The sequence below is a fragment of the Planococcus citri genome, chromosome 2 (assembly GCF_950023065.1).
Source record: "Planococcus citri chromosome 2, ihPlaCitr1.1, whole genome shotgun sequence".
In the NCBI taxonomy this organism is placed as follows: Eukaryota; Metazoa; Arthropoda; class Insecta; order Hemiptera; family Pseudococcidae; genus Planococcus; species Planococcus citri.
This window is the reverse complement of record NC_088678.1, coordinates 43130104-43154947: the sequence shown is the minus strand read 5'-3', so window position 1 is coordinate 43154947 and position 24844 is coordinate 43130104. Positions and strand designations below refer to the sequence as shown.

The window sequence follows — 24844 nt, the reverse complement described above, 5'->3', positions numbered from 1 at the left end:
ACAAATCATATACACATTTCAGCGCCGCTTGCCAACATCGGCACGTGTATTTACAATACTGGTCAAATACCCTTTATCCGCCTTCGAACCATCCTCTCTCTTTCGTTATATTTATTATTATTATCTACGAATACTAACTAACTAAATAACTAAAACGTAGGTAGGTAGATAGGTAAAGGTACGAGTACATAAAGTCAATTCGTGATACACGAAAAGTCGAAAATCACTGTTCGTTCGATGATGATGACGACGACGACGACGATGATGGAAAGAGGTTGCGAAAGTGGAACACAATGGTTTAAAAAAAGAAGTCAACGTTGAATCGCACGGTCAGATCGTAGTTGCCCTTTCATTGGGAATCACTGAATGTGGTCTAGGTTAATAGAAAAATCTACCCAAATAATAGACGCGTAATTATTATTGCAAGCATGGTACGAAGTAGGTACAAACTGGCCAGATAACACTAACAGGTTCCTTGATGTACCCCTCCACAGCATACGTGAGCGTCGGATTTCGGCGATGTTTTCATCGGTCAGATACAGGCTATTTAACCGACGACGTCGTTTCTTTTGTTCCAACCACACGCGTAATACTCCGATTAGATAATGAATTTATTGTTCTCAAACTGACGGCATGGCAGCTCAATCTGCCAAAAAATAAGTACACAATATCGTGTAAAAATCCATAACTCGACTCTTATCGTCTGGCGTCAGCGTCCTATTCGGCGAAGGCAGCATTTCCCCGAGACTTTAATTGACCAGAAATTCGATATGGTTTTACTCTGAAGTCTAAATTGATCTCTCAGCGGGTATTATCGGCTTCGTGATAACAAATAGTTGAATAGGGGCCGCGTCGTTGATATGACTTTTTATCTATTCGATAAAGGATTCTAAAGCTCATTATAAGATCAGTATGGTAATGAAACCCAAGATGTTTGAGATGAAGTTGGAAAGTTGAATGAAATTATTATCAGCTTTTCACCTTCATTTCTAACGATTGTGTTTATCAATCAGATTGAGCATTGAGGTGTTTCACTACTCATTACATCTTCATCATTTCACAACCATACCATATCACATGCAACCTCTGCTCAGCATCAATTAAGAAGAACCTACACACATCTCGTAGCGCTTGTCCATTCCAAGATTCCACATGGGGCCAAGTACACTTGAATTTGTTTGCAGATCTTCAATCTAAAAGCAGGAAGGCAGAGCTAAGGGAATCCAGCTTTACGTCCGAAAAAAGGTCAGATTCATCGATCCAACAAAAAATCATGTCACCAAAATATACAAGCTAAGCTCGATCCCTCTATCAAATATCCTCTACCACCTTCACTTCCAGCTTCTCAATTTCAGTCAAAATAAAATGCCACCAACTCCCCAGGAACCTTCTCCTCTGCTACCCTGAAAACGAATCTCAAGAATGCTGACTCAATTCCCAGCTGGCATGTTCAGAGAAAAAGAAGTTTTCTCAGTACACGTTAGTGCATGGAGCTTTTTTCATTTAAGTCAGCTTCCTCAAATGACAGCTCTTTCTCACGATACCAATAAGCAAATTTTAAAATACACCTTTTTGACGTTTTCATTGCAGGAAATTGGAAGCACTCATCAAACATCTTTTAGACTCTTACATCTCTAAGAAAGATAAGAATGTGTGAATCATTAGGAAAACGAATACTCAAGTACGTGTACATTGAACACTGCACATAAACATTATAGAAGGATCGCTAGGTTCAAGACATTCTATAAATAAACGCTAGACGCCTCAAGTCAGTAAGTCTAAGTACTACACAACGCTAACGACTGGGTGAACGCATTCTTTGGCTTCGCGTCAAAATAACTCTTTCAGTTGATTCCAGCGCCAAATGCTTCTTGTATTGTACCAGGTGGTATAAAACAAATACATTTACTTATACCAGGCAAAAGGAGAAAAAAAAATACACGAAGAAAGGAAAAGAACAGAAATGTCGCTAAAGTGACTCGGAGACATAAAGGTGTCTGGTTTTATTTTTTCCTCCGGTTATGTTCTCGTATGGTCGCAGAGTCCAAGTTGAACTGAGCGATGAAAGGCTGAGGCTAAGTGCAGACTGTTGTGGTCGCTCGCAGAACTGCACGAGCTAATTAATAAACGTATGTAAACGTGCAGTATGTGGAAATTTATGATCGTAGCCGAGTTCTGTGGCCGTCGGACGTGGTTAATTGTTTGAAAGCAAGGAAAAAAAATCGGACGACAGTATTGGTCAATGATTGCGAAAATATTGTGCTCGTGAACGTAATTGTGTCGTTGTCGTACTTCGCATGTAGGTACATTCCCTTCCCATGTACTCGTATAGGTTTGGGTACTCGAACATAACGATGACGACGATAATAATTCTCTCGGAAATGAATATTCGAGCGATTAAGCACCAAGAATGAGGAATTTACGGTGAATGTTACGATTGTACGATTACGAACTTGAGTATTTATAGTCAAAGTGAGAAGCCTACCAAGACGTAGAATATTTACGAAAAGGATACGGGCAGGATAATGAATCTAATGAAGGGCAGTCAAGTATATCAAGGCAGGTATTCTAACTTGAAGAGAAATTTTTGGAAGCCGAACAAAGCTAAATAAAAATGGCATTCAAAACTACATCGTTAGCAAAAATTCCAGGTGCTAAAGTACATTTTTCAATTTGGTGAGTTTTAAAAAATCAAAGAGCCAAAAATGGGAGAAACCCGAAATTTTACCAAATTAACCCAGAAAGCTGAAATTTAGTAAATACATAATCGTACCTATTCCATTTTTGACCCATTGAATCAATTGGAAATGGGTTTGAAAAGTTATGGAGCCTCCAGCAGCTTTTTGAAATTCTAAATTTACATTTTCAGCCAAAGGCAGAGCTTCTCAGCAATTTTTGGCAAAAAAGCGAGACTTTTGAGTACATTTAGGAAAAAAAGAGAGACTCGAGAGCAATGTTGTTAAAAAGTGAGAATTTTTGTTGAAAAGAAAATGTTTATAATTTCAGCAAAACTTCAGGACGTTTTAGCAATTATTGGCAAAATAAGTAGCACTAACAATATTTTGCAACTAAGTTTTTTTTGGGGGGGTGGGGGGCTGAACTTTTGAGTATTTCATTTCAGGAAGAAAAAGTGAGCTTTTTTGTAAATTTTTCTGCAAAAAGCAAGACTTTTACAATTTTAGCAAAAAGCAGGACTTTTTGACAATTATTGGCAGAAAAGTGATTCCTTTTTCTTTGGATGACAATTTCTGACAATTCTTTTAAAAAAGCTAAATTTCGGGGAGAAAATTAGATTTTTTGAAATTTCTTGCAATAAAACATTATTTGAGCCAATTTTTAGCAAGAAAAGGGCAGAGATTTAGGAAAATTGAATTTATGAAAATTTGAAAAAAGGTAGCTTTAGTGACCGAAATTTTAAAAAAGTAACCAAAAGTGATTTATGGCTAGTAACTTTAGTAACTTGATTACCTAAAAAATAACCGAGTACGAGCCCTGAATTTCTTCTGATAAATCAAAAACTAAATCTACACTCAAAATATCTATTCGAAATTCAGATCTCTTCTTGTCTCAGCATGAAAGTTGTTCAAGGAATTTGACCCAACTGCTCTTTCATTCCCCAAGGTTGAACAAATTTAATCAATCAAACGGCTCTAACATGACCATCGCATCGGATCAACAATCACTCCAACAATATAAAATACTCAGAACACTGCACAATTCCACACATGATATCTATAAAAGGCCGGACGTATAGACCCGAGTGCGTCTCCCATCAAATCACCGGAAACGCCATCATGACTGAACACAATTCACGGAAAACTAAACGCAACGTTGGCTTTTCCAAAAAGAAAAAAAGCTAACATAGTAGAAACGCGTAACAATAGACAAAACTGGATTTTTATCTTTGAATTGAACGGGTGCGATGCATTTGCTAGGTCGACGAATTATGATTCATAAGTACCTAGCTACCCAGTACCAACCTAGTAACTTCGTCTCCATAGTAAATAAATACCCATTAGGTATAGGTACACATATACAACAAACACATCAAGTAAGTCAACTTTATATCCAGAGTCAAACTCCAAAAATAAAAAATAAAAACACTTTTAGAATGATAAAACTGCATACAGAGTTCATAGATGAAATATTTAAGACGTATCAATTGTCATCACAATCTGGAGACCACTCTTCAGTCAACTTTAACCCAATTTATCGTCAATTTTTGTAATTTTTTCTTCAGTAATCTTCTGACCGTAGACCACGTACATACGAGGAAGACTTATACTGTACAGTGTACACAACGACAACCGGCATATTCCCACAACAACCGTTCTTCACCAACTTCGAGAAACCAGTTCCAGTACAAAGCACCAACACTGGTTGTAAGTTGTAGTTTAGAGTTACAAGTTTACGAAGTTTGAGTTTTATGTACTATATTGCTCGCGTACGTCTACGTACGTATAACTTATACATGTTTACTATATTATTCGTATGTATTTTATTCTTGTATTTGATTTTTTTTCTTCTTTTTACGATTTCCTCCTGCTCCTCTATCCACTACCAAGTGGCTGGCGGCGTACCGAGTCCAGTCATCGAGTCCTATACATACGGATACGTACTTGACTTCTAATAAACCGGTATCGTTCCTTATATAGGTAACAAAGTACCTGGAGTGGAGATACTCGTGCGACGCTGTATTATTATTATTATTATTATATAGTAACGCCACCGTCGCAACAAACGTCCCAATTTCCACAATCATCAGCTATCAGGGTGTACAATGTACGTAGCGGGTAACTTCGCGACGAGGTCCTCTTTCGCATCATTCGCAGATTCGTCGTATAATCGTCACCATCGAACCAATCGTGGACACAAAAACGAGACATCTCCTCGAGATATTATTTTGTACACGAACGAGACATCCTCCTTCTCCTCAGTCATGTTCCTCGTTCACAGATTCGTGCACAATTTGAAGGCGAAGAGTCGATCGAGTCACGAAATATTCATTATAAATACGCAGTCTCTTCTTTTATTTATCTATTTTTTTTTATTTGTATATACGAAAATAGCGTATGTACTGCATCTATCTCTGTTCCAATACCATATACGTGTAAGTAGAACGCAAAAAAAAAAAACACCTCTACTACACGGTCCATCCAGGCGACCATCTCTTTAATCAATTCTATACGTACTAATGCCAGCGCCATCCTCTATCCATCGCCATCGGGGGACTTCCATTCCATCTAATGACTAATAATTCTTTCTTTCTCTTTTATTCTTTCGTCTCAATTCCCTGGCTCGTAAATTGATTAACGTGTCCGAGTATTAATTACTCTGCGACGCATACGGTAATAAAATAACGCAGGTATCACGATTACCATCGGCAGCATCACCAACACCATTACCCGTAGATCCTCTCATCATAGTCGTACCTATACGTATAAGTTTAGCCTGTGCACAGCTGTTGTGTTCATGTGCTGTATAGGTATGTATGTAGATACAGTGTGTACAGTACACGTGTTTACTCTGGTGAAAATTCCATCAAGGCGATAACATATTATTTCCTTTATATAATTGACCAATGGGCGAGCAATGTACTGGAACGTTTAGAAGGCCAAGTACGAAATTTATCTCGATTTGATTCGACATTTTATACACTTACGAGCACATTACACACCATCTAAATACTAGTATAAAATTAAGCATCAGCAAGGAAGGATTATTTGAGAGGATAATTTGAAGAAACATACCGTAATGTTTTCTAGCAAATGTATACGTCTAATAGATCGTACGCCAATTCTGAATTATCATTTTTCAACGAACTCACCTGTAACAAAAAATTCCAATAATTAGATTAGCACGAGTCTTGAAAAATAAGTAAACGTCGAATGCGGTTATTTTCCTAATGATACGCCATTTTCGCAGAATACATCAACGCAATGAGTTCTAAAAATTTGCAAAAATGTAGAAATTGAAAAAAGAATCGTTGAAAAAGTAAGTGTTGAAATACATTTTTAAAAACACATAGAAGAATACTTGGTAGCTATAAACACGACGCGAAAAAGTAATTAAGATAACTATGTTTATATTTTGTAGGTATTTTTAGAAAAAAAAAACTAGATATCCCGTCTTGTTTTCATTCTGCTATCTAATTGAAATGTGAACAAATTGAAATCAAACGCCCAACAAATGGTTCATTAGAAAGGTCGTAGAAGGAAGAAAGATAGCTGATAAAATTGATTTCAAAAAAGGAAAAAGTGCATGGGGGTTCAAAGCAATATTGTACTGCTGCTGGTGATACTAGTGATGGATAGATCTACCTAACTCGAATACGAAGATATAACTTCAAGTTCTACAAAACGGGTTCATTTCAATGTGTTATTTTTCTCAGAATCGTTCGAAAGTAATTTGTTTGCCAAAACTGAAAATAATCGGTTCATGGAAACTATTCATCTCTTCAATTTACTCGTAAAAACTACTCACAAAAGAAATAACATAAGAATTTATAGCCTGCGAATCAGAATAAAATTAAAAGTTTCCAAGCTCGTTAGCTACATTCAGTTGTAAAAACACATACTATACTACCTAATATAGGATAGGCTACTTAACAGTAGATAAACTTAAAAATTTATAATGAAAATTTCAAAAAAAATTTCTTGAAAAATTGTTTTTTTGATGATCGATTTAGAAGAAAATGTCAATTTTTGCAATTAATCGGGTATTCCATTTTTCAGGGACTTTGCATTGCAGATGAATAGATACGTCGAAAATCACCTATCCCACAAGTGATGTAAAACTTCTAAAAAAGTAGAAAAATTGAAAAAACTATCCTAAATATTAATTTTTTTCTGATTTTATAGCAAACATTTTGAATTTTAGTAGACGTATAGGTACAAATGAAAGTTTGAGTCACGGACCCAAAAGTTTCTTCACATCTCCCATGGGCCTAAATTGAGGTTTTCAGGAAGTTGTTTGGTTTTTTACTATTTTTAGAGGCCTGGGAGTTTTTAGAGTTCTTGAAGAGGAAAAATTTGAAAAAAATTCCAAAAATAGTACTTGTATACAGATACGTTTTCAGAAGAAAAAAACTTTCCTGTGCTTGAATTAGGTTCGTAGAAACGGTAGTTTCAAATTTTCTGTAGTCAATATCTCCCCTCCCCCCTCTAGGAATCCAAAAAAATTGAAAAATTCCGGTGGCTAGACTCATGTTTCCTCTTTATAAGATAAGTATTTATACAGTCTTTAATGAACTTGGTCAAATTTTACTGCAATTTCATGACTTTTTAAAATTGTTTACCGATTTTTAAGTTTTTTTTTCGTATTTTCAATATTATATAATTTTTACTACTTTATGCAATTTTCATTGAAATTTCAATAATTTTATGCGCAGTATTTTTTAAATATCTTGACTTAAGTTTTTTAAGTTGTTTTTTTTTTCATTTTTTATGTCATTTCAACACGATTTCAACACTTTCTTATGCAATTTTTGTAGTTTTACGCAACTCTCAACTAATTTCTTTTTTTTTTTTGATTTGCAGTAATTTTAATGATTTATTCATTGATTTCGCAATAGATCATTTTTATTCCCTTTTTCTACTGTTTTTGATGTTACACTTTTCCTAGAGCTCGTTCTGAAAGATCTGTAGAGCTAAAAATTTGTCATCGTATGTTGAGTGTGACTTCAAATGAGTTATGAAAAGATTTTTAGTTTTCAGAATACCTAACTTGAAGAATTCAACTTGGTGAAATGGAAATTCGGATACCCAAAGATGAGAATTGACATGCTCTTTCACTCATTTAAATCCTTCTCAAAAATCTACAAGTTGTAGATCAAATGGTTTACATAAACGTTATCCATGTACGTACACCTATGCGAGGTATTTTAGTAGTTCTGACGAGCTGAATTCGTACGTGTAATTAAAACGATATTCCAGAGGTCGAGTCGAGTTCCTCTTCTATTAACTGTAATAATCTCTTCGTTTCGGGTGGTCGATTAAAATGAGTTTTCAATTGGAAGATTTTTTACCACAGAATTTATAATTACTAGGATGTTTAATCTAAACGCACATCATTTGATTCAACATATTTATAATAGTTCGAATCATGAAGTACTCTGGTATCACAGCATGAATCCAAGCCCAGTGGTATGCTCTCCGCAGTTTATCTCTCGAATACATTTCTACTCTTACAGATAGACCTATAGTTAATTAGCTATTATCGTTTGAAATGCATCGAGCATGGATATTGGATACGGTTCATATGCAAATGTCAAAGATCGATTCATATAATTTCGGTACGGTGCAGTGCAGTGTTTTCCTCTTTTAGTATTGTATACTCAATGACGATAACGTGAAATTACGGTGTGTTCTGGTAAACGCGGCCAAGATCTTACGTATTTGTAGTTTATATTGTAAAATGAACCATAAATCCCGCTTTCTCGAGACGTCAAACCGAACGCACAATTGCCAAACCGTTACATTAAGTGCTTCGGGGGCAAGTATAGGTATGATTTCAACAGCTGACGATGGCTTATTTTGTACACACATAAAAGTGAATGTAATGGTCTTTTTTTTTATCCAAAGCATACGTATTTGGGAGACGAAAAAAAACCACGGTCGTCGTGTTACTATCTGCGAAACATCCGATACCGAGGGATTAATAGTTTTTAATTTGACGTGATTTGCAAATGTACTCGTGGGAATGGCGATTGCTTTTTGTGTACTGGCACTGGCTGGCGTTACGACTTACGAGTTGCGACAAAGTGTCGTGCATAAAATGGATGCTATTGAAGATTGTCCGTTTCGAAATAGCGGGTTTTTTTACATTCCGGTCGTCGTCTTAAGAGATCACCTCGTGTATTGATCAAAGTGCCTATTCATTCGTACCTGGATGTCGAACCGATCGCTTGATTAATGGACATTTTGGGCAGAGTATTTTGCCTAGCGATCGTTGCTGCGCACCTAATTTGAATATATTTAACGCAGTGGGGATTCGCGATTGTGTGATGGACGAGCCAAGTTGTTTTCGCTCGAAGGGCGATGTCCTTAGATGGAGATTTTTTGAAACGATTTTTGATACTAATTTTAGCATTGGATGAAAAACTGGCGACTTTGAAATGTTTTTACATGAGGTAACGATGCAATACAAAGAAGAAGGACTTTATATTGGGTCGTGCCAAATTCCAATTTCGAAATGTGGTCTTTCAATTTTTCTTCATTTTTCGAACGCCACTGGTTTATCCCAAAAATTACTCATTTTTGTGTGAGAATTTTTCCAACATAATTCCCTTTTAAAGAAAAAACTTCCCCTGGTCCTCGAAGCTAAGTTGAAGTTGGCCCCTATGGAGATCTCCAAAATTGATCGTTTCTGGAGCAGAATTCTTATCCGGCCCCCCAAATAATGTTGTAATAGTTGGACCTCTTACGTCGAGCCCCTCAAAAATCAGAAACGATCAAATACAGGCAAAATTGAAGTCCGTACAAATTTTTTAAAAAATTTTCATACCTGAGAAGAATCCATTCTAAATAACCCTCGTTTAAGAAAAATCTCCCCACGACATCCCCCAAAACAATGTTTTTTTTTTTGTTTTTATAGAGAAGCTTCAAAGTTGAAAAATATCCCGCCCCCTCACAAAAACATACAACATGAAGTCCGTAAACAATTTTTTTAAACTTTTCATTTTCTGGTGTAAACCTTTTGAAGTAGTCTCCTTCTTTTTGAAAAAACCCCAATTATGTTTAAGCGATTAGAAGGGGCCAAGTTCTACTTTTTCACTATCCAAGTAGGAGAAGGAGTTGAAAATTTCAAATACATAAGTTTTTGATGAAAATCTACCAAATCCAATGATTAGAATGTAAAAAATTAAAAATTATAATTTTTAGATTTTTCTATTTTTTTTTTTTTTTTTTTTGAGGAGTGGGAGGGCAAGTTTTTTATTTTTTTCTTTCAAGCAGACTACGAGTAGAGATGAAAAACAAACGATAATTTTGATCATTTGATCATTCAATTACTTTGGTTGTTTGATCAATGCAAAATTCATAAATGATTACTTTCGATTATTTAACAATAATTATGACAATTTTCGATTTTTTTGGCCAATTCTCGATTAATTATTTACAAAAATGTAAAATTACATGAGAAAGCTCAAAAAATAATCGCAAATAAAATTGTTCACGAGTAGTAGTACCCATGTCTAGGCCTACGTATGAGAGCCACTTCCTCCCCCCCGTCCCCGGCCACTACCATAAGTTTGTCATGGGAAGGGATGGGAAGGGTAATTTTACCTGAGAAGGTACCAAATTGAGATGTTGAAACTAGAAAGTTTTCAATTTCAAAAATTTTGTTCATTCCCTCAACTTTTTCCCCATTTTATAAGATCGTAGTTCACTGGCACCACTTACTTTTCGGGGAGAGGGGGGGCTTCTGAAAATTTCTTGGCGTGATTTTCTCACCTGACAATGAGATAATTACTTTAGAAATGGGAGAAAAAGTAAAAGAAATTTTCAAGCTTCAAGCTGATCCAAATTTCCTCAACGAGAGAAAATAAAATGTACGAGTATCTTCATCCAGGTCTCATTTACTCGTACAATCACTTAGCCCGAATTTCATCTCACAGAAGTTCATCAAAATCACCCACGGATCATTGTTTCGTCTAAATTGTTGAATTTTTCACACTTCGTCCATCTCTGGTTTATAGGTGAACATGCGCGGTAACCGGTTGGTTGGCGTTAATATACTTCACAGCGTTATCGCGTAAATTAACCAATTTATCTATCAGATGGGTTCGCATTAATCCAGAATGTCGGCTTCGTATAGCTCGCAATATGTAACCTTTTTTTTTTTTCATCTGGAAGCTCATCTAATTACAGTCGATTGTAATACTTATATTTCATACAGAAATCACAGTAACAAACACAACAATAAGCGCCTTCGCGATGAATTTTCGCTTTCTAATGATGCGTCTGCAACGATCTCAATCTCGTATGTCTCAGTTGACCGATACCGTTGGTAATTTTTTTCCTACGTTTCCATGCTCACCGATCATATCATCGAACGAGAACGAATTATCGTTCGGTGCAATCTTTCCAACAAATCGAGAAGAGTTCGGCGAATATATACGAATATTTGTTATGCCAGATGCTGAAGATAATTCCACATGCGCCAACCTATCATTTTTTTCCCTTCAAAGTGCAAGATAAAAGAAACTGTGAAAAAATACATGTAGAGAGAAATTTAATAGGTATATTTTACATTAACACCCACATTTTTTTTTTTTCAAAAGGGTTAATGAACGATTGAATGCATAGGGTTAAAACGACACCGTAAGATATCGTACCAGAGAGAGACTATGAGTGAGACATACGAAATGCACCGCATTCATCGCCATCCCTCGTCAACACTCGATATTTTCTTTTCTACGAGATTTATTTTCTTTGTCATTCGTGTTTCGGAATTGAAAACTGTCCATCAATAACTTCCTCTTGGAGGCATTTAAAAATAGATAATTTCGTAAAAGACCGCTTGAGTATAGTTTCGAGTGTTTTGTGTGAAAGAGAGAAAAAAAGGTACCCGAAGGGTATATTTTTTCAACTCGCGTCATTTACACGTGTTTAATTTCAACTACAGATTTCCATTTTCTCTCGAGGATATTTTTCAAAAGAGATACGACTGGAAATTATTTTTTAAAAATGTACATTTCAGCGAACAACACAAACATTCGCCTCGATTAGAATGCGTTAGAATGAAGTTTATAAGGACAAACGAAATCATTAGGTATGCGCAGCAAAGTATAAAATGAATAGAATAGCGATCATTAAAAAATACCATTCCTTAAGGAAATTTTTTCTCTTAATAACCCAAGTCTCGGACAATTTGCGGTAACACAAAATAACACACAGTAGCAATCTACCACGACCACATTAGTGAAGACATCCAATAACGTAGCTGTAGCGAAAATAACGGTAAATGACCAATAATCATTCCCTAATCGTCGAACAAATTACTGAAAATTATCAATTGGTCGACGGTAGCCGATGTTGTCAAGTTTACGTGTCGAAAAATTATAACAATAACGTGTTTACGTTCACTGTTTGTCGATATTGATGTACATATACTTTTTTCATTAATTAAAAATTATTATCAATTTACGAATCGACAACTTCCCGGAAACAAGCACGTGTAATGATACCACGTTTGAATTTTTTTTGTCATTTTTCAACACTGATGAGCTCAAATTCGAGAACCGTTATCAACACTTGAAAGGCCAATCAGAAATTATTGAACTTTTCTTAAACAATGCAAGTATACGAACATTTTCAAATTTCAACCAAATGAAACTAGAAAAGAAAATTAGGTTTTCATTAGAATGACCTTGAAAATGATCATAGCGTTGGATTCGTGTCATCTATCTAAAAAGAGACCTATAGAGCATCGTAAAAGGTTTAAATTTGTTTTCTAAAAGTTTAAGACGTTTTGTGAATTATTCTTTATCAGCGTGAAACTTGATACAGTAACATGAAACAGATAACAAATTTACGACATTCTAATTTAGTTTAATTTAAAATTTATCAAGTGACAAGTAATTTGTTCCAACAATGTACAATTGTACATTATGAAGATAATAATGATGAAAGCAAGTGTATAAAGTCTCTCACGTCGAAAAATTTCTCGACTTTTCGTACCTTTTATTAAACAATTCTCAAAGATGGCGCATAACTAAAATAATTAAAATTCGGAAACTTATTGTAATTCACTATGGGAACCTTGTCAGAAACATTGTGGAATTCCTAGACCTTTTTCACGATTTCCTATTAAATTATCTTACATTTTAGAGACTGCTGGATTTTTCAAAATGAAAATTTAACAGTACCACGTGGTAAATTTTTACATAAATTCTCGTGGAAATTCACCCTGAATCGCAGTAAATTACGATAATTTACGAAAATTGCAACACTTGTAAGATAAATAATAGCAGTAAATTTTAAACATCTATTTTCTGGGGAAAATAATGAGAGAATTGAAATACAAATACACATAGGCCATATAAAAACACTTATACACTGCATAAAAACAAGAGTAACAGTATACAAAGTCGAAAATTACACCTACTTCCTTCACCACGTCCCTTTCCTTCTCCTCCCAGTAAAAATCTGAGAAAAGCAAAATGATGATTTGAAATTGTTCATCTCCCTCCCTCTTCCTCTCTAGAAATGGAAAATAGCAAACTTTACTGGTAGAAAATTTAAAGATCCACGGTTTTGTGCATGATCCACTGGTCCGCAATGAACATTCAATTAAACATCAATAAAAATTTTTTTCTCGAACAGCTGAGCTTTTAATTTGCTTGAGAAAAGCTTCACTTTTTTTCATATGTATATATAAACCGGTTTCCTAAATCTCTCCATCAGAAGCAATTTTTTGGAAACAGCATCACGGTGTCTATTATACTAAAAAAATGAAAAAAGATGACCTTCTGATGATTTTTGGATGACCAAATTTTCACATTTGGACTTTTTTTTTTGAAAATTATGCAGGTTTGAAATTTTTAATGGGTGATATTTATTTTTATTATGTCGAGATTTTTCACAATTTCAGAGTTGATGAAAATATTATCACTGAAATTCTATCAATTTAGAGTAAGTTTCAAGTGATTTCTACATACTTACGAGTATGATAATTTTACAGTTTTCATTATGCTTCAAGTATTTTTTTCACGATTCATTTCATTTCGATATTTGAATATTTTCTCAATGTTTCATCAATTTTTAGCCAATTTAAACAATTTTATAGCATTTAAACAACTTTTTAAACATTTTTTTTTTTTCGAAATTTCGCCTAATTAAGTATGTCAATTTTTCATAAATTTATGTAAATTTCAATAATTTTATTTTTATAATAGGCCTAATTTCTGCACTTCTGACAAAATATCATTCAATTTTTTAGAATATTTGATTAATTTTTGGTAGTTGCGTTTGATTTTTTGCCAAAAGGACCAATTGGTCAAATCAAAACTGCTTCCTATTTTTGAATCATTACTCAAGAACCACTCAGGATTGAAGACTGAAACTTGCAGATGGGAAATTGGGTCAATATCAATAAATATTGGAAGGTCATTCCACCTCAATTCGACCAACGTTTTTGAGTCGTGTCCTTCGATTTCGCTCAATTTTTTTTTTTACAATGTCTACCCACCCGATAAGTAAAAAACCCGCAAACAGTTTGGTCCCAGCCCCCTCAAGGGGCAGGTGGAGGGGGGCGCTTCAATTATTTTCACAATGCCTCGAGGTACCTACTCGGTCAACTTCAGCAGCGCATACCTCCAAAGCTATGATACTTTGATAAAAACTGATTTCACAGTTCAAAAGGGTATTGCATTTTGAATTTTTCAAGAATTTTGAAATTTTCAAAGTTGAAAGTTGAACTTTTAAATTTAAAGTTCAAATTTCAAAACGGCGCTGTAAGAGGGAGCAACCATTTAAAATTTTGAAAAAATGTTCATAGATGTACCTTCTGATGCTTTTTTGAAATAATCAATTTTCGAGATGGGATCTTTTAGTGGAAGGGGAGCACCTCCTCCTCCAAATTTGGGTCAAACTTTCAAAAAAAAATCTGGGGCATGTGATATATCGAATTATACGTTTTTGGTGACGCTGAACACGAATATGACGTCAGATTTTAGATTGGGCCTTATTCAAGGCCCCCATCACCTCCCCAAAAATCACATTTTTTTGGTCGAATTGACATGGAATGATCCGGAATAGAGTTGAAATTTGAGAAATTCTCAGTGAACGCTATAAAATGCAGAAGTATTTCACCTCTTGGGTAAAGATTCAATACCTGCCGTTCCCATATGGTGCGAGTAACGCAGGGTTAAGAATAATACGTAATTGATAACCTTTCATTTTTCAACTAATTATACTACAATTCCCATCTTCCTTATCGAAAAACAGAATACTGAACAATAAACATTCATTAATGGGCTTGCTGGTTAGAAAATTAAAATTCAGGTAAAAGAATGAATGACAGGGACACTGATTAATATAACGTCTCGTCAGCTGGCACTGCTTCACAAGCACCTTCAAAAAACGTGTAAAATTTGAAGAATTTCAGTCACAGAAGCAACCTGCATGAACCAACACACACACAGCCAACCTGAATGTACTCTGAGCATACACTTACTTACGTTATATACACACGAAAGAAGAAATACATTGAAATATGACATTCGGCGGCACGACTAAAAAAATCCGCCAGCTCGTAAATCACGCAGCATTAACGAGTGGAATAAATAAAAACAAGAAATTAATACATTTAATGGCGAGCATCGGTCTTCAGTCGTCGCCGTCATCGTCGACTTCGAGTGAAAGCTTAAGTATGTTTTGATTGTATTTCGGAATCGGAGATCGGAGCGGAGCCCACATCGTCATCGTCGTTCATCCGTGAGTTATAAATTTTGTACGGCACCGGTAAAATCATTTAAGAAGTCGTTCGGTGGATTCTGTTGTCACGCCAATTGTCCCGTTAGCTTGAACCGATTTGTCGTGGGCACGACCGGTTTGCTTCCTGCGGGAGATGTACTCGTACTTTTTTTTTTTTTTTTTTAGAAGTTGAGTTTCGTGGTTAGAATATTTTCATCGGATTACAGTGCACAGTGCACACGCTCGTACACGATTCGATTTCAAATTCGGGGGTAACAGCCTAGGATTGCAATAAGGCTCACTATATTAGAGTACGTTGTCCTCGAAGGTTACCATGGCAAAAGAAAGGTCACTGTTCCGGCAATCGTACCGTGTTATGCTGGAATATGGAAAAAATTTTCAAACGATCGATATCTGCCAATAATTCGGTTACTATTGTGCCACACACGTCAACATCAAGTCAAGTGTTTGCATAAACTGTACAAAGAGACTCGCTGCTACTCGACTATGTACCTACCTATATTTTGTAAGTTGAATCTTCGATAATTATAAGGCGTTCAGATTCGAGTATAATTTCCTTCGTTCGTGTAGCTATGTTCGACGTCTTGTTGTACGCTACTATTAAAGTTCCTATTAACGATAAACCAGACAAATTAAGTAGGTATTTCGTAATGCTCATCGAGTAACATATTAAATGGTGTGATTGTTAATGGTGATATTTTCAACGATTCTAATATCTTGCGTCATTTATATGTAACGTGAAACAAGACGGAATTCATTGCAAATTGCAACCAGACTGAAATAGTCAACATTACGTACTTTTATAACGATTACTGCTAGAATAACCCGAATAAATTCTAATTCGAATGTGATTACAATTACGTAATGAGTCATATGGGTAATTTTTGACAACGAGATTATCTTCAAGAAGATGAATACTAAAGAGATAAGATACGAAATGAAACAACATCGCAGTCTCAAAATATTATTCTGAGACCAATTTTGCAAAGATCATTAAAAGGACAGCCTATACTGCGATCTTTTATCTAGGCAGAACTAAAAACTCTTCGGGTGGGTATTTAAATAAAACAAAAACCTTTCATCTCCAACAATACGTCTTTTAAACAGTACAAAGTACACATTCGTTTATTTACATACGAGCATGATAATTTGTTTGGTTAGCCTTTCTCGTCTCTATCCATCTTCGACCTATTTACCTAACAAAAAATAATTACTCGCGAAAAACGCGAATCAAAACATTCATAATGAACATGTCACAACTTGCATGGACACAATCATTTCATTTACGTTCATGTTTGCAAAACACTGTGAAAACTCAACGAGTGTTTTTTTATGACTTCTTCGTAGACTTGGAACACGTTGATTTTTAAATTGGGAAACGCGATTATTTAAATAATTATTGCGACTCAGCAACAACAACATTACTTATCGCGAGGTATTAACGGAAATGAGGATTTTCCGCGATATCAATAGCTCTCGTATAATGTTTACATAAAAATAAATGTAAACATAGCTTCATTAGAGACGAAAATGCACATGGAATGAAGTTCCAATTAACTACTTCCTGGAGCACGAGTACTCGAGAAGTTCAACTTAATAATACATTGTACTTAAAAGCAACACTTACCTAGCATTAAATATTTATTTGCTCCGCAAAATTATCAACGTACGGTTGCTTCTATCACGATGAAAATTGAAGAATCACACAATTTTACACGCGAAGATTTCCACCATAACGCACAATTTTCGCGGTAATTTGAATATTTAATTTTTACGCGCAGTAAGGTAAAATTTTCACACATACGATGTAGAATAATAATACAAAAATAACGCACAATTTATAGATTACACTGTTTTCTTAACCTGCGCAATGAAATACGATACAACGCCACGGACGTACTACTTCCAGCAATCACAACTGAAATATCAACAAAAACTGCGGAGATACCTGTTAGATTTTTCCAACGGAATGGAAATGCGCGGTGGACAAGCGCATGCGCACAAGAATTCTCATAAAAAATTTTAACCATGTTTCGTGAAAACTGGATAGTTTTTCAAAAAAAAAACACCTCGATTAGTGCGCACTCTATAGAATATTTTAAAAAGCTCCCTCTGCAAGTTGCGTTATCCAGGATTTTCGCGATATAAATCGTTGAAAAATTTCATCACATTGAGTGATAATGATTGATAAGTTCGTGAAAAATTTTCATTACCGGTTAAAATAATTATGGTTATTTTACTATAAAGGTAATAATTCTTTTAATTAATGCGTATTACAAGCAATACTCCTGTTTGTGCATTTCTTTAAGTTCCTATCCTCGAGATTTTTACTAGTTTTCCAAGTCCTGTTCACTATGAGTTATCCCGATGAAAGCAACGTTCGAAAACCTGTACCTCCAGGTCCTGCAGGCCCGTATGGTGCAGGTCCTGCGGGTCCATACCCTCCAGGACCACAAGGTCCTTATGGTGCTGGTGCATTTGGTCCTTATGGCGCACCCCGTGGTCCTTATGGTGCCGGTCCTTACGGTATGCAAGATCCACAAACACAATTCGAAGGTGTAAGTTGAAAGTAGCTCAATGCGATTAATTTTGATGTAGATTGAATAATAATACATTGTGTATTTGATCAATTAGCCGTATAAGTTTTCAAGAGAAGAACTTCAAGTACTGAAACAATGTAATCGAGAAAGTTTCTACGGCAGATGCCTGCCATTTATGACTGCCTTAGGTTTAGGAGCGTATTATGGAGTTCATCTGGGTAAATTTTACGATTTGTTTTGATTTTTTTCACTTACTCGATGCGTATTCGTTTATTAACTGGTGTTTGAATTTAGGTTATTCCAAGGCGCATCCCAAGTATGGAGCGACGCCGAAAGTCGCGATAGGTTTAATTCTAGGATTTATAGGTGGTAAGCTTTCGTATAAAAATAAATGTGAAGAGAAAATCCTAGCGCTGCCAGGTGGTAGGCTAAAAGAAGCGGTTTTAGCACGGCGAAAAAGCAAAGAAAGTGTGCTCTCGTCACTTGGCGAAGGGTCAGTATTATTTTAGAATGTACGATATTCGCGTTAAGAAAGTTTCTAATGAATAATATGTCTTTAACCAGGGTATACAACGATGCATCAATGAGTTATGCTATGCCTTACATTGGCGGAAATTTACAACAAAGTGAAGCGAAATCAATCGCAGAATTAGATACCGATAGACCTTACGATTCGTTTGATGATCCGCTTAGATCAAGTAGGCTAATTGTAGATCTTCATCAAAAACTGCCCGAATTGAATGATTAATTTTTTGAGTGATTTATATATTAATACTTTCTGCAGATCTCGATAGTGAAACTGAGCAGTTACCAATACCTCCACCTTCTCACTCGGTGTCATACGACGAATTACGTATGAAAAATCGTGAAGAATATGATAACAGAAGAAAATTATATAGGTAAATAAATAAGTTCGAGTGCCATAAACGTAAACGTACATTGAAAATTTTATCTCATTTTGAATTTTTTTGTTTTTAGGAGCGGACCTTTAGATGATTACGCTGGTTATGGTGGTTCATTTGCTCCTCCACCAGCAGGTTCTCGAGACATGGGACCTTCTGCTAGGCCACCCCCACCAACGCAGCCTATTCAATCACCTCAGGCTCAAGATGCAGCTCAGTTATACACCACACAACCCAAATTACCTCCTCAACGAAAAAATCTATATGGAGATGTTGTTGAAAAATAGTATCATGTGATTTTACTTATTATTGAAGTACAAATTGAACTTCGAATTGTGCTGAACACGAATTGTTATCGGAACTGGTTTCGTTTGTATAGGAATGATATCCACGCTGCCAAATTAGGCTTATTGATCAAAACACTAAAGTTGAAATTCAAGTTGTAGATTTTATTATTTTAATTTATAAAAACAAAAAATTCATAATAAACACTAATTTACTTTATGTTTCTCTGCATTTTCTCTATATTTCTTCATATCCTCTTCACTGAGTACATAGGACCTAATTTTGTTGACTAATGTATCTGCTCGGGTCGTTTTAGCTTCTCTTTCTTGTTTAGATAATCCTGTACTTCTGAATAGTCTTCTTTCTTCTAAATATTCAGCAGTTGCTTGCTCTCTCAGATCAACCTTATTCTTCCAGTGTTCGGTACAATTATTCAACTTAAGTTTTTGATCGGAACACACGTAAAATCGTTTGTAAAAAGAAGAGCTATCGCGACATTTTTGATATTCTGCAAACGGACATTGCTTCATGAAGATCACTGCTACATTATCATTTTTTGCAATTACGTGACCTACCTTGATTTTCAATATTACAATATTCGCGATGTATTATATCTGTTTCCCAAGATGGAATGGCAATTTTCAGTTCCATTTCGTTCAATGATTTATCATCAGGATCTCCTGAAAAATCAATATTTTCAATTTATTCAAGTGCATTTTGCTTTTATGGAAAGATTATTGGATAGAGATGTACCTAAGCCATGGTAACCTTTGTTGTACGTTCCTCTATCTCCGGCATATCCTTTGCCCTGAACGGCCTTTACGATTTCTTCGAAATCATATTTCCCCATTTTCAAGGGTAGAACTAACGATTTTTATTATTATCCAATATCCATAGCTAGATTTTAAAAAAATCAAAATCTGATGAAATGAAATGAAAAATTAAAAATTTGATAAGCGGATTTTGTTATCAAAATATTGGAACATTTTTACCAACGTAACAATTCAAATTTCGTTTTAAATTTGGCAAACACTTCAAAATGAATGAAATTTTTCAGTTTTTTCCTCCAAATCAAGCAATAAAAAGCCTCCGATAGTTTTGAGTGAAATTGAACGAATTGAAAATAATTTAATTCACTTTGAAACACGATTAAATTCGCAAAATAAAGATTAAAAAATAATAAGAGTGGGATCAAAATTTCCCTTGCTAATTACCTCCCTTTACCCCACTTCTCCACATGTGAGTGGTTGAAGAAAATTTTGCTTCAATTTTTTACGATGCGTGTTTCTGTCTGTTGTGATTTCTTGACAAATTGACTTAAAAAGTTTTATGTAAATTTGTCAGTAAATAATTTTAGTAACCGGTTTCATTCGCAGTTTAGTACGTTGCCACAATTTTGTGGGTATAATTTTTTTTTGAACATTCGCCTTTACCGTGTTTTTGAATGTGATCTCGTCAGTATTGTGATATAAAGGCACGCAAATAATTGAATAAAAAGTTCATTTAATTTGTTTTTTAAAGTTAAAGTTTCATTTATTTTAAACTTCAATTCAGGCGAATAATAAATTTGACAAATATGACCGGAAAGGACGACAACCCACTGTGGGCAAATGTAACCTTTAGACTTGCCCTTAACACAGCATCACATCCTTTTGAATATGCCAAAGTGTTGATTCAAGTACGTATTGTCATTTGGTATTTGAAACTTGGAGTCTACATAACTCTAATACGAATTACGAATTTTACTTATTGATTTTTGCAGCTTGGTCACGAACCTATAGCTCCTTATCCAACGAGAACTCTATTCCAAAAACCTGCACTTGGATTACCCAATGTCATCGATTATGGTAAAACTTTCATTATAATTGATATTCATGATTCAACCTGAATCAGGTACATAGCTCATTCATCGGTACATCATCTCATTTTTTGCAGTCAAGTATATTAAAGCGGTTGATGGTTTTCGGGGATGTTACCGAGGCTTGACCACGAGGCTATTAGCCAATTCAGTCAACTTGGTCACCTGCAAAACCGTTAGTGATGCGACTAGTCGATATTCCTACAAATTTATTTCATTTTTACCAGAAGACGAATTCAGCCAAACTGACAAGTGAGTTTGGACTTGGAATTCCAATCGCATCATCGTTCCTTTTCAGTAATTAACCTTCCGGTAATCCTTTCGCTTTAGGTGGGTTACTTTATGGCGTGATACGTTGGTTGAACTGAGTGGCAAGATTGCTGGCGTTGTTGCTAGTCATCCTTTACATGTTATTACACTTAGAGTTATGGCGCAGTTTGTTGGCGGAGAAGATCATTATAGGTTGGATTTGTAAAATCACAACTTCTTATAATTATTATTTCACACGTTTATTTATTCATTTAAACATTCCAGTGGCATTTTCTCATCGATTGCTGAGATTTACCGTACGGATGGCATCTTAGGATTCTTCAGTGGATTAATACCTAGATTACTTGGTGAAATTATTTTCACTGTGTTGGTCAATACCTGTATATTTGTTGCTAAAAATACCATTAAAGACGACGAAGTTATGAAGTTCAGTGGTATTCCAATTGCAGTAAGTTCAATTCGAGTAGATTACAACGTTTGAGTAGAAATTATAGGTTAGTAATTCATTACATTTTGTTTCCAGCTCGTTGGCACTGCCTTCACCTATCCTTTCCACGTTGTTAGTACTTGTATGGCTGTGAACAATTGCGGGTAAATATTACATCATTCTTTATGGACGAAAAAAAATCCGAGTTACCTAATGAATCATTCTTTTATAGTTTGGCTGCTGGTAACCCTCCTCAAATGCCTATTTATTATTCTTGGGTTGAATGTTGGCGTCACTTATCTCGCACTGATCAGCTGAGCAGAGGATCGTCGATGTTTTTCCGATATTATCGCGGACCTCACGTTTACTCCTCCGGTTACCATAATTTATTATTAAAGAGAGATTAAATTTTTTTCATCTTGTCTCATCTCGTTGTCAAATCGCTTTGTAGATTTATCCTTACACGTCCTAAAAGGAAACAAGTAAATTTTAGGTAATTTGCTTTGAATTTTGAGAATACGCGTAAAACGCACAAATTCTTCGGTCCTATTTAACGTTACCTTATTCGTGAGGTCAATTTACCATTTTATAAAAACGTCTCGACTGATGCCTTTTATTTTTTTGAATACCACGCGCTCTAGGTTGTAGTCATATTAGTGGTTCATTTCGATTATTATTTAATAACCTTAAGGTATTTTTATTCGTGTATAGATGAAGATGAAACTCTCTCTCATATTATATAATTTTGTTTTTTGGTGTGAAAACTTTCTTTTATTCCTGTGTAAATAATTTTTATCTCATCGAAAATTATGAATTTATCTTCTGTTATTCGATGTTATTGTTTTAATTTCATGGTTTTAATGTTAAACTCAGTACAGAGATATTTTAAAATATATTTTATACGTTCGATGGTAAATTGATGTGTTTTTTGCTAATTTTTTTGAAAAAATCCATATAGATAACGTTGTAACTACTAACTTGTAAAAATATTCGCAAAATATTTGAAAACACAGAAAATGAGGATATTTATTACAAAAAAAATAAAATATGATAGATAAAAAAATTGATAAATAAGGAATATCAGTGAGATGCGTAATTCTTCTCTTTCTGTTCTTTGATTTTCGATTCAGTTTCGTTAAGCGATACCAATAATTGCATCAGCTCGTCCATTAAGCTACTATGAATACTCGCAAGATCATCATCATCGATCATAACGAACGCATCTGAAATTGAATTGTAAATTTAAGAATTAATTTTTGATTCTGAAACACCAACTGAGAACAGGGTTAGGTATTTTATTTCATTACCTGGTTTTTTCTCAGTGAGGTGAGTGCAATATATGGTGAGAACATTTATCACATCATCTTCATCATCGGGACTAGACGATATTAACTCATTCAACCAAGTTATCCTAAAATGGAAAAATAAAGTTACGCATTTCGAAAACGTCTAATTTAGCGGTTTATTGTAGGTACCTATTGTGCCTAATAAATTTCAACGCAGAAGACCATTTGTTCTCTTGCAGAAATTGCAACATTGTCGAATCCGACTGATCAGAAAAGAGTAACTGAGGCGATGGAGTACCATCTTCGCTTAAATCCGAGTATTCATCGTGAGCTTTCGTTAACGCTTTTCTAATAACGATTATTTCTTGAGAAACATTCTCCAACTGTGAACAAACCAACATTAAAATGTCTACCTACATCGAGTTTAACGGGTGATTAGTACGAAAAAATGTACCTGAGCTTGATTAGCTGCAGCGATCAAAGAATTATACATCTTATTAGCAGTCTCTAATAATAGTAATAATTGGATATGAAATTTATATAGCGCTTTTCCGATATCAACGACGGATTCTTCGTTGATTAATTCAGTTCCTACGCTTTCGTCGCGTAACTGTTGTAATTTTAAGATCGCTTTCAAAGTTTCCATACACTGAAACATTCGTCCATCATATTTAATTGTATTTTCGAACCAGTAGGTTAATATTTTCGAAACTGTAATTGAAATTTTACCTCATTAGCTTGATCTTTCCTATCTAGAAATGTGTCCAAGTGTTCTTTCAGCTGCATGAGACCGAATTTCAAAGTTTCTGTCAACGGTATCGTATTTGTATTGAACCACACGAAAATAGGATGAGCTCGAGCAGCTAATATACAAGTTAAGGTGGTCAAATGTGTTTGCAACAAAGTACTGCCTTCGAATTCTGATAATAAATTGCATACGCTGTGAGTAACCGAGATACTTTTACTGACTACATCCTGCGAAAAAATGGATAAAGAGTTAAAAAGATCCAGTGATGAAAAAAGCTTTTTAGGTAATAATGAGTAATTCTACGTCAAATTAGCTCGGTTTTGTGTTCAGGTATTCCAAAAGATAGACAGACAGACAGACAGACAGACAGACAAACAAACAGAAGGACGGATAGACAAACAACTTCAATCAAATCTGGTCCCCCAAGGTCATCAGCATGCCTGTCAGTCTTTTAGAGGTCATCCACCTCCCCATCGAGCCTCTCAAGGACATCGACTCGACGTCTGTTTGGCCTCTTAAGGTCCCGGTCGGTGACCTCAAGAAACCAGACAGATAGGTCAATGACCTCAGAAGAACAAACGGACATACAGACAGGCAGACGACCTTGAGAAACCGTACAGATAGGTCAATGACCTTGCAAGGCCTGACTGACAGACAGACAGACAGACGACCTTGGGAGGATGGTCACGTTAGTTTAAATAATTGATCTGAAATATGTACAAGCGTTAGAAAGTTGAGGTCCCAAAAAAGCTCAACTTCAAACTTTTGAAATTTTACCTGCAGAAAAATGTTGAGCAAAATCGGAGCACTTGAGACCAAAACTATGCTAATTTGACATGAATTACCCTAATTATCATTCCACGTTCATTTGAAATTAAAATGATTTCTTACTTTAATCAACTTATACATTAAATGGAAAACATTCAAAGATGAACTGGGAGTTTGCTCGAACAAAAGACATAACTGGAACCTCCACATTTCTTCTGTATCGTCTCGATGCAACGATCGAAATGACATCACAGCCGGTAAATTTGGAGATGTGTTGCAGGGAGTCAAATCACCCAAATCTCCAACACTCGAATCACTATAAA

The 24844-nt window shown here is 35.2% G+C and overlaps 5 protein-coding genes across 9 annotated transcripts in view; 2 read left to right on the top strand and 3 right to left on the bottom strand.

Moving 5' to 3' along the window:
- The window catches only part of LOC135835885 (uncharacterized protein DDB_G0284459), an 89939-nt gene extending 72555 nt beyond the window's left edge, over nucleotides 1-17384 (bottom strand). For 2 of the 3 annotated variants that reach the window (XM_065350362.1, XM_065350361.1), the window contains exon 1: nucleotides 17065-17384. The gene's annotated coding sequence lies outside the window, so the exon portion shown is untranslated. Of the gene's footprint in view, nucleotides 1-5750; nucleotides 5828-17064 lie in introns of all 3 variants that reach the window. The other variant, XM_065350363.1, reaches the window with a different exon arrangement.
- A 212-nt stretch (nucleotides 17385-17596) lies between these two features.
- Nucleotides 17597-19383, top strand: asrij. Its single transcript, XM_065350374.1, has 6 exons — nucleotides 17597-17995; nucleotides 18072-18195; nucleotides 18272-18470; nucleotides 18542-18675; nucleotides 18762-18876; nucleotides 18956-19383. Exons 1-6 carry the CDS (start codon nucleotides 17792-17794, stop codon nucleotides 19164-19166), a joined length of 987 nt encoding a protein of 328 aa, XP_065206446.1. The 5' UTR covers nucleotides 17597-17791; the 3' UTR covers nucleotides 19167-19383.
- On the bottom strand, nucleotides 19308-20131 carry LOC135835895 (COX assembly mitochondrial protein homolog). The gene is made up of 3 exons (XM_065350380.1): nucleotides 19918-20131; nucleotides 19740-19844; nucleotides 19308-19672 (listed from the first exon to the last, which is right to left on the bottom strand). Exons 1-3 carry the CDS (start codon nucleotides 20012-20014, stop codon nucleotides 19371-19373), a joined length of 504 nt encoding a protein of 167 aa, XP_065206452.1. The 5' UTR covers nucleotides 20015-20131; the 3' UTR covers nucleotides 19308-19370.
- A 271-nt stretch (nucleotides 20132-20402) lies between these two features.
- Nucleotides 20403-22635, top strand: LOC135835891 (mitochondrial carrier homolog 2-like). 3 transcript variants are annotated; one of them, XM_065350375.1, is made up of 8 exons: nucleotides 20403-20544; nucleotides 20686-20842; nucleotides 20927-21011; nucleotides 21100-21274; nucleotides 21353-21484; nucleotides 21557-21740; nucleotides 21816-21883; nucleotides 21952-22635. In XM_065350375.1, the coding sequence occupies exons 2-8, from the start codon at nucleotides 20741-20743 to the stop codon at nucleotides 22124-22126; spliced, it is 921 nt and encodes a 306-aa protein (XP_065206447.1). In that variant the 5' UTR covers nucleotides 20403-20544; nucleotides 20686-20740; the 3' UTR covers nucleotides 22127-22635. The 3 variants fall into 3 exon arrangements, with proteins under 3 accessions (XP_065206447.1, XP_065206449.1, XP_065206448.1); XM_065350377.1 differs by having other exon boundaries at nucleotides 20409-20544; nucleotides 20719-20842; XM_065350376.1 differs by having other exon boundaries at nucleotides 20414-20638; nucleotides 20719-20842.
- Nucleotides 22636-22719: 84 nt separating this feature from the next.
- The window catches only part of fry (Protein furry), a 154730-nt gene continuing 152605 nt past the window's right edge, over nucleotides 22720-24844 (bottom strand). The window contains exons 50-55 of the mRNA XM_065350358.1: nucleotides 24645-24837; nucleotides 23735-23980; nucleotides 23460-23654; nucleotides 23195-23388; nucleotides 23027-23130; nucleotides 22720-22942 (exon numbers count right to left, since the gene is read on the bottom strand). Of these exons, the coding sequence (XP_065206430.1) occupies nucleotides 22800-22942; nucleotides 23027-23130; nucleotides 23195-23388; nucleotides 23460-23654; nucleotides 23735-23980; nucleotides 24645-24837 (1075 nt within the window). The 3' untranslated portion in view covers nucleotides 22720-22799. The remainder of the gene's footprint in view (nucleotides 22943-23026; nucleotides 23131-23194; nucleotides 23389-23459; nucleotides 23655-23734; nucleotides 23981-24644; nucleotides 24838-24844) is intronic.

Coding starts and splice junctions, on each gene's coding strand:
- LOC135835895 (XM_065350380.1), bottom strand. CDS start 20,014: ATGGGGAAATATGATTTCGAAGAAATCGTAAAGGCCGTTCAGGGCAAA. Junction 19,845..19,917: donor CAAAGGTTACCATGGCTTAG/GTACATCTCTAT, acceptor TTGATTTTTCAG/GAGATCCTGATGATAAATCA. Junction 19,673..19,739: donor TTGTAATATTGAAAATCAAG/GTAGGTCACGTA, acceptor GTCCGTTTGCAG/AATATCAAAAATGTCGCGAT.
- asrij (XM_065350374.1), top strand. CDS start 17,792: ATGAGTTATCCCGATGAAAGCAACGTTCGAAAACCTGTACCTCCAGGT. Junction 18,676..18,761: donor TGATGATCCGCTTAGATCAA/GTAGGCTAATTG, acceptor TACTTTCTGCAG/ATCTCGATAGTGAAACTGAG. Junction 18,877..18,955: donor AACAGAAGAAAATTATATAG/GTAAATAAATAA, acceptor TTTTGTTTTTAG/GAGCGGACCTTTAGATGATT.
- LOC135835891 (XM_065350375.1), top strand. CDS start 20,741: ATGACCGGAAAGGACGACAACCCACTGTGGGCAAATGTAACCTTTAGA. Junction 20,843..20,926: donor ATGCCAAAGTGTTGATTCAA/GTACGTATTGTC, acceptor TGATTTTTGCAG/CTTGGTCACGAACCTATAGC. Junction 21,485..21,556: donor GGCGGAGAAGATCATTATAG/GTTGGATTTGTA, acceptor TAAACATTCCAG/TGGCATTTTCTCATCGATTG.